This window comes from Coregonus lavaretus (assembly GCF_964263955.1).
Source record: "Coregonus lavaretus genome assembly, chromosome: 17".
NCBI classification, from domain to species: domain Eukaryota; kingdom Metazoa; phylum Chordata; class Actinopteri; order Salmoniformes; family Salmonidae; genus Coregonus; species Coregonus lavaretus.
The window spans coordinates 10,791,973-10,805,241 of NC_140004.1; the positions used below are offsets into that span (position 1 = coordinate 10,791,973).

The window sequence follows — 13,269 nt, forward strand, 5'->3', positions numbered from 1 at the left end:
TGTCTACTCACAAGGGACTATCTGAGGGGTGACACATGGGGGAATGCTCTGTTTAGTCATCCAACAGTTCAATACAACCATGTGAATGGGGGGTCCCTGACAGAGCCAAATATTATTTCATTTAATAGTTCGATTTTTGGGGGGCAGATATTGGATTATTTTGGAACCTGCACGTGTGTTAATATCAATGATGTATATGCACTGTATATACACTTGACCGATAGGGGGGCGCAGTGTTGAAGCCACCGTGACTCCATCTTTGCACTCTCCCACCATTGTAAAATATATTTTGGAAGCTATAGAAATGCATTTCTTAATGTCTACATTCGTTTTTGCAACATTTATTCTATTACAGAAAGAATCCTTAAAATATATATTTTTGGGATTTCTAATGTTACTGTCCTCACTAAAACAAAAAAGACATAAATACATGTAATTTTGTCCTTGAAACATTGAATTCCATTAATTCTTATTGAGGACTGCTCCTACTGGGGAGTGCCAATATGGCCGACCAGTGGCTTCAAAGCCTCTTAATGGCCAATGCATAGCATCAGCAATCCAGGGTTTAAACACCCCTTGCACAGATGTCACATTTTTGCTGCCTTAAAATTAAAACTAAAAAGGGATTACATTTGATATTTTGCCTACAGATCTACACAACCTGATCCACATTTTCAAAGTGAAAGAACAAGTATAGAAAATTATAGAAGTATAGAAAGGTTTTCCTCTACCTTTTTACCTGGGCTTTGCTCCTTTCATATTTATTTTGATCCTGACGAACTCCTCAGTCCCTGACAAACTCATGATGTCCCTTCCCGGTGAGAAGCGTACATATAACAAGATGCTGCCACCACAATACTTGAAAATACACACTGTGATGTGTTTTATTGGGTTTGTCCCAAACCTAAAGTTTTTATTTTAAGCCAAAAGGTTAATTTATTTGCCATGATGTCTTCCAGTATTACTTAAGGGCCTTCTTGCAAACCTAATGGATGACTTGACATTTATTTTTCTTAACACAGGCTTCCTTTGTTTCACTTTGTCAAAATGGCAGTAATGTAGTGTGAATGCAATGTTGTTGATCCTTTTTATATTTTCAAGTATTGTGGGGGCAGCATCATGTTATGGGTATGCTTGTAACTGGCAGGGGCTGGGGAGTTTGTCAGGATCAAAATAATGTGAAAGGAGCAAAGCCCAGGTTTAAAGCTAGAGGAAAACCTGCCTCAGTCTCCTGAATACATAACCCAGGGATGTAGCTCAGTTGGTAGAGCATGGCGTTTGCAACGCCAGGGTTGTGGGTTCGATTCCCATGGGGGGCCAGTATGAAAAAAATTAAAAATAATAATAATGTGTGCACTAACTGTAAGTCGCTCTGGATAAGAGCGTCTGCTAAAATGTAAATGTAATAGAATTACATTTTTCAGCAGGACAATTCCCTGCCAGATTATGCCAAAGACACCAGAATGGCTTTCCAAGAGGTGTTGAGTGTTCCTGAGGGGTCCAGTCTCAGTCCTGACATTTAAACTGCTTGAAAAACTGAGACAAGGTTTGAATATTGCTGTCCATTAATGATTCCCAACCAAATTTACAGCGCTTGAGCAATTTTTACAAAAACAATGGATATACAGTGCATTCGAAAAGTATTCAGACCACTTAACTATTTCCACATTTTGTTATGTTACAGCCTTATTCTAAAATGGATTCAATTGTTTTTTCCCCCTCATCTCAATCTACACACAATACCCCATAATAACAAAGACATTTTTGCAAAATATCACATTTTACATAAGTATTCAGACCCTTTACTCAATACTTTGTTGAAACAACTTTGGCAGCGATTACAGCCTCGAGTATTCTTGGGTATGACGCTACAAGCTTGGCACACCTGTATTTGGGGAGTTTCTCCCATTCTTCTCTGCAGATCCTCTCCAACTCCGTCAGGTTGATGGGGAGCGCTGCTCCACAGCTATTTTCAGGTCTCTCCAGAGATATTAGATCGGGTTCAAGTCCGGGCTCTGGCTGGGCCACTCAAGGACATTCAGAGACCACTCCTGAGTTTTCTTGGCTGTGTGCTTAGGGTCGTTGTCCTGTTGGAAGGTGAACCTTCTCCCCAGTCCGAGGTCCTGAGCGCTCTGGAGCAGGTTTTCATCAAGGATCTCTCTGTACTTTGCTCCGTTCATCTTTCCCTCGATCCTGACTAGTCTCCCAGTCCCTGCTGCTGAAAAACATGATACTGCCACCACCATGCTTCACTGTAGGGATGGTGCCAGGTTTCCTCCAGACGTGACACTTGGCATTCAGGCCAAAGAGATCAAGTTTAGTTTCATCAGACCAGAGAATCTTGTTTCTAATGGTCTGAGTCCTTTAGGTGCCATTTTTTCAAACTCCAAGTGGGCTGTCATGTGCCTTTTACTGAGGAGTGGCTTCCGTCTGGCCACTCTACCATAAAGGCCTGATTGGTGGAGTGCTGCAGAGATGGTTGCCCTTCTGGAAGGTTCTCAAATCTCCACATATGAGCTCTGTTAGAGTGACCATCGGGTTCTTGGTCACCTCCCTGACCAAAGCCCTTCTCCCCCGATTGCTCAGTTTGGCCAGGCGGCCAGCTCTAGAAAGAGTCTTGGTGGTTCCAAACTTTTTCCATTTAAGAATTATGGAGGCCATTGTGTTCTTGGGGATCTTCAATGCTGCAGAAATTTTTTTGGTACCTTTCCCCAGATCTGTGCCTCGACACAATCCTTTCTCTGAGCTCTACGGACAATTCCTTCGACCTCATGGCTTGGTTTTTGCTCTGACATGCACTGTCAACTATGGGACCTTATATAGACAGGTGTGTGCCTTTCCAAATCATGTCCAATCAATTCAATTTACCACAGGTGGACTCCAATCACATTGTAGAAACATCTCAAGGATGATCAATGGAAACAGGATGCACATGAGCTCAATTTCGAGTCTAATAGCAAATGTCTGAATACTTATGTAAATAAGGTATTTCTGTTTTTTAATCGTAATAAATTAGCAAACATTTCTAAAAACCTGTTTTCGCTTTGTCATTATGGGGAATTGTGTGTAGATTGAAGAGGATTTTTTTTTTTTTATCCATTTTAGAATATGGCTGTAACGTAACAAAATGTGGAAAAAGTCCAAGGGGTCTGAATACTTTCCGAATGCACTGTACACTACATGACCAAAGGTATGCAGACACCTGCTTGTCGATCATCTCGTTCCAAAATCATGAGCATTAATATGGAGTTTGTCCCCCTTTTGCTGCTAAAACAGCCTCCACTCTTCTGGGAAGGCTTTCCACTAGATGTTGGAACATTGCTGCAGGGACTTGCTGCCACAAGCATTAGTGAGTTCGGGCACTGATGTTGGGTGACTAAGCCTGGCTCACAGTCGGCGTTCCAATTAATCTCAAAGGTGTTTGATGGGGTTGAGGTCAGGGCTCTGTGCAGGCCAGTCAAGTTCTTCCACACCGATCTTGACAAACCATTTCTGTACGGACCTCGCTTTGTGCACGGGGGCATTGTCATGCTCAAACAGGAAAGGGCCTTCCCCAAACTGTTGCCACAAAGTTGGAAGCACAGAATCGTCTAGAATGTAATTGTATGCTGTAGCGTTAAGATTTCCCTTCACTGGAACTAAGGGGCCTAGCCCAAACCATGGAAAACAGCCCCAGACCATTATTCCTCCTCCACCAAACTTTACAGTTGGCACTATGCATTGGGGCGTGTAGAGTTCTCCTGGTATCCGCCAATCCCAGATTCGTCTATTGGACTGCCAGATGGGGAAGCGTGATTCATCACCGCAGAGAACGCGTTTCCACTGCTCCAGAGTCCAATGGCGGCGAGCTTTACACCACTCCAGCCGACGCTTCACATTGCGCATGGTGATCTTAGGCTTGTGTGCTGCTGCTTGGCCATGGAAACCCATTTCATTAAGTTCCTGAACAGTTCTTATGCTGGTCCCGTTCTGTGAGCTTGTGTGGCCTACCACATTGTGACTGAGCCGTTGTTGCTCCTAGATGTTTCCACTTCACAATAAAAGCACTTAGTTGACCAGGGCAGCTCTAGCAGGGCAGAAATTTGACGAACTGACTTGTTGGAAAGGTGGCATCCTATGACGGTGCCACGTTGAAAGTCATTCAGCTCTTCAGTAAGGCCATTCTACTGCCAATGTTTGTTTATGTAGATTCCATGGCAGTGTGCTACATTTTATAGACATATCCGCAACGGGTGTGGCTGAAATTTCCTTTTCACGCATTTCAAGGGGTGTCCACATACCTTTGTATATATAGTGTATGTTGCCCTAAGAGTTGTGCAGAGTAGAATATTATTCCAATAGAATTACATCTGTAAAAAAAAAATATATTGCTGCCAAAGTGGCTTACACCAAGTATTAACTCTTGGTGTGAATTTTTTATTAATTTAGAAAGTGTTCTTTACTGTTTCTTTTACTTGAAAATGTGGAGCAGGTTATGTAAATCTGTAGGAAAAATAATATAATTGAATCCCTTTTTTGACAATTGGGAAAGGGGTTTGTAGACTTTCACTAGGCACTGTATGTGTTAGACTGTAAAGACTACATCATGTCTACTGGGCAGAAGAAATGATAAAAACCACCCACACATGGCTGCTTTAAGCCAGACCTTATTAAGTATGGCTTATATAAGCAGTCCTTCGGTTTGGTGAAAGTGTGGATGTTTTCAAAATCTAGGCTATTTAAAGACCCTGTGCGATTTAAAATTGTCATTTTTTAAATTTATTATTAGTTTTGTCTAAACAAACAAAGAATGCTGTTAATCATTTTCGATCCTGAATAACAGTTTTGCTACAGTTTGTCACCTTCTTAAAAATTGTTTTGTTGGCATTTACTGTATCTACTATTCACCTATTTCTGATTACAGGGGAAGGTGTTCCCTAAACTGAGAAACAAGTGTTTACAGGGCTCCTCGGACTCAGTGTCCGATAAGGAGGAGGATGAAGCCACAGACTATGTCTTCCGCATCCTGTTCCCCAACAGCCAATCAGAGTTTGGTAAGTGACTTTGACCCCTCCTCCAGAGCACTGGTAATATCCTGGTTTTCATTTGCTCCATGACAACTATTATTCGTGTGGTAACTTCAGGTGGCCCCGGAATCATGTTTTTTGTTTATTTTTTGTCCAACTGTCCTCATTGTCCGTTCCAGTGACTATAACACACCCTCCCCGTGTTTCCCCGGGGGCTCCTCTCCAGTCCCACTCCTTCTCCCTCCACCTGAGAGGACAGCCCCCATCCAAATGGACCTTGGTGGTCCCCAAGCGCTCCTTCAGCTGTCCCAGAGACCCCTCCTCACACACCACAGGGAACAGCTGTAATGTTGCCACACCTCAGCTCCTCCGTCTGTCTGTCCGTCCACTTGCTTTGCTTCAATCACCGCCTCGCCCTCTGTCTCCTCCCTACAAACCTTACAAATGAGTCCCCTAATCAAGCACTCTCTGTCCCCTTTCCTTAACCTCAGTTCCTCTTGGACAATAGGTGGCTGACTATGGGTCTTCCAATCGAAAAATCAAAACGTTATGTCGAGGTAAATAGTGGTTTACAGTAGTAGCAAAAGAGCAAATGTTGAAATTGACATGTTAAGGGTTGAATCCTAAGTTCAGATGCACACACTTAACTCAGAATGTCATGCCTTGACGTCAATGGAAGATTTGCGTGAAAACTTCAGTATGTGCGCGTTAACAGAATAGAGAAAGTCCAATAAGAATGTGTCGTCATTACCATGCCGACAGACAGTTCTACACCCTCCACAGATTGAAATGTTTTGATTCCCCAAATGTCCTTGTTGATGTGCTTGATTTGTTCTCTAATGCCACCTAACCTCTATGGCAGCTATTAACCTATCCTCTAATCTAGTGACGGATCATGCTCAATCTAATTCAGCTGTGATCGTGTCTTGAGAATCATCTGCAGAGGTATCCAAATCATGATGGGGCAATGTGATTCTGTCTGAGAGTTTGAGCCTGTGCAGTGACAGTATAGCACAGAGTTTGACCATGGTCAAATACAGGTAACTGCCAAAATAAAGGAAAAACCAACATAAAGTGTCTTAATAGGGCGTTGGGCCACAATGAGCCGCCAGAACAGCTTCAACGCGCTTGGCATAGATTCTACAAGTGTTTGGAACTCTATTGGAGGGATGCAACCCTATTCTTCCATGATAAATTCCATAATTTGGTGTTTTGTTGATGGTGGTGGAAAACGCTGTCTCAGGTGCCGCTCCAGAATCTTCCATAAGTGTTCAATAGGGTTGCGATCTGGTGACTGAGACACACACACACACTTTTAAACCCCCTATGCTCCTTTGAGACCCCTCTTTTAAAGTCACTAACCACATTTCCATGCACAGTTTTTATGCGAGTAAAGTTATACCTTCATGAAAAACAAAATCCCAACAGCTGTGATGGAAACAGGAAGTTTCGGTTCAATTTTATAAATGCCGACACATTTTTTCGTTAAAACATGGTGGTATCTTTCTGTGTCTGTAAAATTAATTATGCGAGAAATGGCAATGGAAAGATCATATCAAAGTAAACTTGGAGTCACGCGATGATATGGCGTTAGGTCGTCCCACTACGACTCAATAAACCATGCAGTTTATTAGGCTACGGATTAAATAAATTATATGATGAGCTTCACAGGGTGGTGAAAGTGCACGGGGATGAGCTAATAAATATCGAGGGTCTTATTCTGGTGACATGATGATTGATACTTGTCTGCCGTTTTGACAACTAAAAATATTAATAATCTCATCATGTAGACTAGCCTACTTGCACGTGCCAAGACCAGAGTAAGCACATTTTCTATTTAACGCAACAGTTTTTGTGACAAAACTATAGGTAGAGTTGAAAATGCAGTGGAAACACATTTAACTTTAAAATTTTATTCGGTACATGAAAACTTAAGCAAAAAAGTACATTTTGTGTGCACTGTCATCACGCACTGATTTTTATATGCAACAAGTCAGTTTGGTGGAAACACACATATTTTCTTTATGCAGATTTTAGAATATTCGCATGAAACTATATCGCCAATTGGATGGAAACCTAGCTACTGAGATCTCTTCTAGCCATGGTAGACAAAATAATGGGCAACTGGGCATTTATATACATGACCCTAAGCATGATGGGATGTTTTAATTGCTTAATTAACTCAGGAACCACACCTGTGTGGAAGCACCTGCGTTCAATATACATTTCCTTTATTTTGGCAGTTTCCTGTACATATAAGTCAGATACTCTCATACGTGAGCTATGCTTGATATAGTTTGCCTAGTACAATGGCAACTCCAAGCTAAATCAGGTACACCTCAAATACTTTCAAGTATTTTATTTATGTATTTGACGTGGGTCTGATATGTTTCAAACCTCACACTGTGCGCTAACCATGATGTGTGTGTATGCTGTTCTGTGGTGTAGTGGCTCCAGAGCTGATGGACCAGGGGGCCAACATGTGGCAGCCCACCCCCAGGAAGTCCTCCTGCTCGTCCTGTACCCAGGTCAGCTTCTCACATGGAGGACCCCCCAACGGGTGCAACCATGAAAGGTCAGAGAAGGACACACACTGCTGGTTACCCAGACATCATCCCTGGCCTTTACTGATCCCACTGACCTGAGAAGGATACGAGATCCACAGACCCAGGTTCAAATACTCTTTGAAATCTTTCAAATACTTTGAGTGTTTGCTTTAGCCTGACTTGGAGTGCCAGGTGGGCGGGGTATGCACTTTCTAGACTTTTCTATTGGTTCCATTGCAATAGGCAAGCTCATTCAAGCACAAATAATTTCAAATAGTATTTGAACGCGGGTTTGTGGATCTCGTATCCTTCTCAGGTCAGTGGGATCGGTAAAGGCTGAAGAACAAACAGCTGAAGGCAGTATCGAGGACACTTAGATTTGTGTGCTGTTTCCCTCTGCAGAGCCCCTTTGAAGCTGCTGTGTGACCAAATGAAGAATCAGATCATCTCCCGGGCGTTCTACGGCTGTACGTGATTGTGAACACAACTCCTCTATCTTCTGTACCCCTAGATGATTTGCAACGCGTTGCAACGGATTTTAATTTCAAACAGTTCATCAATTAGTCTAGCGTCCAACTATTAATTAGGTGTCAGATGTATGATCGCCTTATTAGATACTTTATCACATAAAATCTCGGAAAGGAGGATCATTTGAAAGCAGTTATGTTTTTGTATTTCAGGGCTAGCTTATTGTCGTCAACTGTCCACTGTACGTACACACCTCTCGGCCCTGGTCAACCACACCATCGTGGCGCCCGATGTGCCCAGTGATGCCTTCACGGGCCTCACCGCCGAGGTGTGGCAGAGGTTCCTTCAGGACTGCACTGTAAGTATCACCATCACATTATTAGCATCATTGCTAACATCATCACAGACACACACTGTGCAGTACCAGCCAGCTCAAACCCCCTGGCGACAAGATGCGCGCGCACACACAGATGCACATACAGACACACGCACGCACATACACACACTCATCTATATTCACCCGTTAATCATCACATCACTCACACATTCTTACTCACACAACCAAACGTATGCAAGGGTGACTAATGCCCTGCCATTAAGCGTAACAGCAGACATTTTCATGGGAGGGACTCGGTTGACTAATAATCTATCTAGTTCATCCATGTGTGTCCAATCTGTGTTTGTACAGTTCTACTGTGTGTAGTCAATCTGGGCATTTAGCTAAAAGGGCTAGATTATGTATTATACATTATTTAACAGTGAATTAGGACCCCCACTGACATCCAGTGGTACACAACCATTCTGCAGAAGAATTGATGTACTGTAGATAAGCCACTGGCCTCCTTTTTTTGTTATGTGTTCTTGTGAATTGTTTTATGTCAGTGTATATGTAAATGTTAGTGTATTCATGTGTGGGTACGTCATTGTGTGTACTGTACAGTATATTCCGACCTGGGCTCACAAAATATTTGTTAGCTTTCAAATAGTTTAGTGGCGCTTAAATGAGCTCACCTGGCACAATGGAACCAATGGAATAGTCCTAAAAGTGAAACCCGCACTCCAGACAGGCTCGATCAAACTCTCAAAACGAGTAACTTAATGAAAGCGACTACTACTGGTATTTCAACCCAAGTCTGTACATACGCCTTTCTATATCTGTGTGTGTTGCGGTTCAATGACTGAGGCCTGTCCCCCTCTGCTCTCCAGGCCTATAAGGAGCAGGAGCTGCTGCGCCTGGTGTACTTCGGCGGTGTTGAACCTTCGCTGCGTAAGGAGGTGTGGCCCTTCCTCCTGGGCCACTACCAGTTTGGCATGTCTGAGTCTGACAGGGAAGAGGTTGGTGTCACCCTTGCCATTAGATATCACCACCAAAACCCTTTGACCTCCATCCCCTGATCCTTGCCCTGTGACACTGTGCAGGTGGATGAGCAGGTGCGGGCGTGCTACGAGCAGACCATGAGCGAGTGGCTGGGCTGCGAGGCCATCGTGCGGCAGCGGGAGAAGGAGCAGCATGCAGCGGCGCTGGCTAAGTGCTTGTCTGTCTCGGCCAGCGTGGATAATCCAAGCCCTGTTCAGAGGATGATGCACCGTGACTCCAGCATCAGTAATGAGGTGACGCACCCACGCCTGTCCACACGCACAGTCTTATGGAACACAGGATACCCGGTAGACCAATATGTTGTCTTGACCAACATGTTAGATCTCCAACGCCTCAATAATATGAAAGTACAAAGCATATAGTGAAATGTTAACTTGGGGCACTAATAATACACTGCCTTTACGACAGTTACATATCAATACATACAGGCCTACTGTCAAACGTGTCCACATTAGTATGTTGTGTTGTGCCAGGTTTTACTGACCTGTTTTCTCCCCTGCTGGTTCTCTGGTACTACCCATGCCAGTCCTCCCAGAGCTGCAGCTCAGACAGACAGAGCCTGGCTCGCCTGCAGAGTGGCTCCAGCAGCAGCACCCAGGTACCCCTCATGCACACTGAGATCCTATTAAATACTGGAGCTGAAATGTTACATTTGATTTTGTATGTCATTCTATGCTCTATGCTCACCTAATTAAAAGTATCTAATTATTCATAATAACTAACAATACAAATAATAACACACAGGGCTGAATACACACTTGCCTGTATACAGGTGATTCTACAGAAGTTTTGCAAATTACAGTCCCATCCCCAAAAACTTAGGACATTTATTTACATCATGATATGTTCTAATTCAATCCAAGGCAATAATAAACATATTGTTAAATTAATATAGTACAAAGGCATTGTTTACACACCTATATCTATTGAGAGGTAGTTGTCCCAAACCCTGACTCCTAAACTTCATGTTTGAAAATAAAGCAATTAATGATTTGAGTTATATTATTACATTGAAATATACGGATATAATTAGTCGTTTTGTTTATTTTTAAACCGCTTTCTCAAAAAAGTCTGTCCCACCTTTTGATGTCACCACATTAAAACTTTAAAATAAATGTGCCTTAAGTCACACCCCTACAGGTATCACCAGGTGATGGGATTGCACCCCTCTCCAGCATGGCGAATAGTCTGTCTGCAATCATTTTGGAGAAAATGAGTGAGCAAGTTGGTAAATCTTCATGTCTTTTTACGACGTGTCACTACTGAACATCTAATGTATCAAGAAATATAAGAAGTACGGATTTGTGACTAAAATATGTTTGCTGGGATGTACATCCATCCAAATGAAAGATAGCCAGCCATATGTTAACTATGGAGATTCTTTAAAATACAAAATAAGTCAAAATTGTCCAAACTGAAATGGTCACAACCGAAACAATTGAAACCATAGCGATATAGAGGTCTCATCTTTGTATCTGTGCCATTATGGCGTCTGTGACGGCACGGGCAGCGCCATAGAGGCTATCTCCATTTTAAAGTTGCATGCGCCATGCTCTACCAACTGAGCTACAGAGGACCACCATGTGGGTAGTGGACAAGTGCACGTCTTCAGGAAAAGGTATAGAGTATTGAAATGCATAGCCAGCAGGGGGGCTTCAACCCTCCAAGAGCCCAAACATTGACATCTATTTGGCCAAAACCTAGACGTCTATAATGTGCTCTACCGTACTGTTCTATACTGTACTCAAGTTTACTCTACTTGAGTTTCTTACAATTGAAGAAAGGGCCCATGGACTCTTGATTTCATGGTCTTGAGACATAACATAAATAAATTCAGTCTTTAATTTGTCATTTGTCTCAACTCACTGGGTCTGGATCTTGGGACCAATGTCCTGGTATAAATCTTGGTCTTAGCCTGGATATTACCTTAGTCTTTGGTTTACAAACCATAGGCAACCCAATCTGAAGAAGACAATGCTCTCTGATCATTGGCTGATCACTCCCAACCCATAGGAATCCCCACCCATTGGTCTACTTTTAAATGGTGGAAGCCCTCAATTGCAATGTCTATACTAAAAGGAGTTATATCCATCTAGAGTCCTCCATTTATCTCTATGATTTACACTTGACACCAAAATGCCTGTTATGCTGCCAAAATAAAGATTGCTAAAGTAATAATTTAAACGTCTACAGTGAAGGGAAAAAAGTATTTGATCCCATGCTGATTTTGTACGTTTGCCCACTGACAAATAAATTATCAGTCTATCATTTTTATGGTAGGTTTATTTGAACAGTGAGAGACAGAATAACAACAAAAAAATCCAGAAAAACGCATGTCAAAAATGTTATAAATGGATTTGCATTTTAATGAGGGAAATAAGTATTTGACCCCTCTGCAAAACATTACTTAGTACTTGGTGGCAAAACCCTTGTTGGCAATCAGAGGTCAGACGTTTCTTGTAGTTGGCCACCAGGTTTGCACACATCTCAGGAGGGATTTTGTCCCACTCCTCTTTGCAGATATTCTCCAAGTCATTAAGGTTTCGAGGCTGACGTTTGCCAACTCAAACCTTCAGCTCCCTCCACAGATTTTCTATGGGATTAAGGTCTGGAGACTGGCTAGGCCACTCCAGGACCTTAATGTGCTGCTTCTTGAGCCACTCCTTTGTTGCCTTGGCCGTGTGTTTTGGGTCATTGTCATGCTGGAATACCCATCCACGACCCATTTTCAATGCCCTGGCTGAGGGAAGGAGGTTCTCACCCAAGATTTGACGGTACATGGCCCCGTCCATCATCCCTTTGATGCGGTGAAGTTTTCCTGTCCCCTTAGCAGAAAAACACCCCCAAAGCATAATGTTTCCACCTCCATGTTTGACGTGGGGATGGTGTTCTTGGGGTCATAGGCAGCATTCCTCCTCCTCCAAACACGGCGAGTTGAGTTGATGCCAAAGAGCTCGATTTTGGTCTCATCTGATCACAACACTTTCACCCAGTTCTCCTCTGAATCATTCAGATGTTCATTGGCAAACTTCAGACGGGCATGTATATGTGCTTTCTTGAGCAGGGGGACCTTGCGGGCGCTGCAGGATTTCAGTCCTTCGCGGCGTGGTGTGTTACCAATTGTTTTCTTGGTGACTATGGTCCCAGCTGCCTTGAGATCATTGACAAGATCCTCCCGTGTAGTTCTGGGCTGATTCCTCACCGTTCTCATGATCATTGCAACTCCACGAGGTGAGATCTTGCATGGAGCCCCAGGCCGAGGGAGATTGACAGTTATTTTGTGTTTCTTCCATTTGCGAGTAATTGCACCAACTGTTGTCACCTTCTCACCAAGCTGCTTGGCGATGGTCTTGTAGCCCATTCCAGCCTTGTGTAGGTCTACAATCTTGTCCCTGACATCCTTGGAGAGCTCTTTCGTCTTGGCCATGGTGGAGAGTTTGGAATCTGATTGATTGCTTCTGTGGACAGGTGTCTTTTATACAGGTAACAAGCTGAGATTAGGAGCACTCCCTTTAAGAGTGTGCTCCTAATCTCAGCTCGTTACCTGTATAAAAGACACCTGGGAGCCAGAAATCTTTCTGATTGAGAGGGGGTAAAATACTTATTTCCCTCATTAAAATGCAAATCAATGTATAACATTTTTGACATACGTTTTTCTGGATTTTGTTGTTGTTATTCTGTCTCTCACTGTTCAAATAAACCTACCATTAAAATTAAACTGATCATTTCTTTGTCAGTGGGCAAACGTACAAAATCAGCAGGGGATCAAATACTTTTTTCCCTCACTGTAACAACATCATTAATTAGATGCGTAAGTAATTCAATCAATTAACAAGTTTCAGATTCATACAATCAACAGAGAACAATGGAT

The 13,269-nt window shown here is 42.8% G+C and overlaps 1 protein-coding gene across 1 annotated transcript in view; it reads left to right on the plus strand.

Annotated features, from left to right (window-relative positions):
- Positions 1 to 13,269, plus strand: part of LOC311144919 (small G protein signaling modulator 1-like) — a 90,840-nt gene that overhangs the window by 56,044 nt on the left and 21,527 nt on the right. Inside the window, exons 12-19 of the mRNA XM_084181098.1 lie at positions 4,904 to 5,033; positions 5,186 to 5,350; positions 7,455 to 7,581; positions 7,955 to 8,019; positions 8,233 to 8,378; positions 9,227 to 9,355; positions 9,440 to 9,631; positions 9,925 to 9,996. Of these exons, the coding sequence (XP_084037224.1) occupies positions 4,904 to 5,033; positions 5,186 to 5,350; positions 7,455 to 7,581; positions 7,955 to 8,019; positions 8,233 to 8,378; positions 9,227 to 9,355; positions 9,440 to 9,631; positions 9,925 to 9,996 (1,026 nt within the window). The remainder of the gene's footprint in view (positions 1 to 4,903; positions 5,034 to 5,185; positions 5,351 to 7,454; positions 7,582 to 7,954; positions 8,020 to 8,232; positions 8,379 to 9,226; positions 9,356 to 9,439; positions 9,632 to 9,924; positions 9,997 to 13,269) is intronic.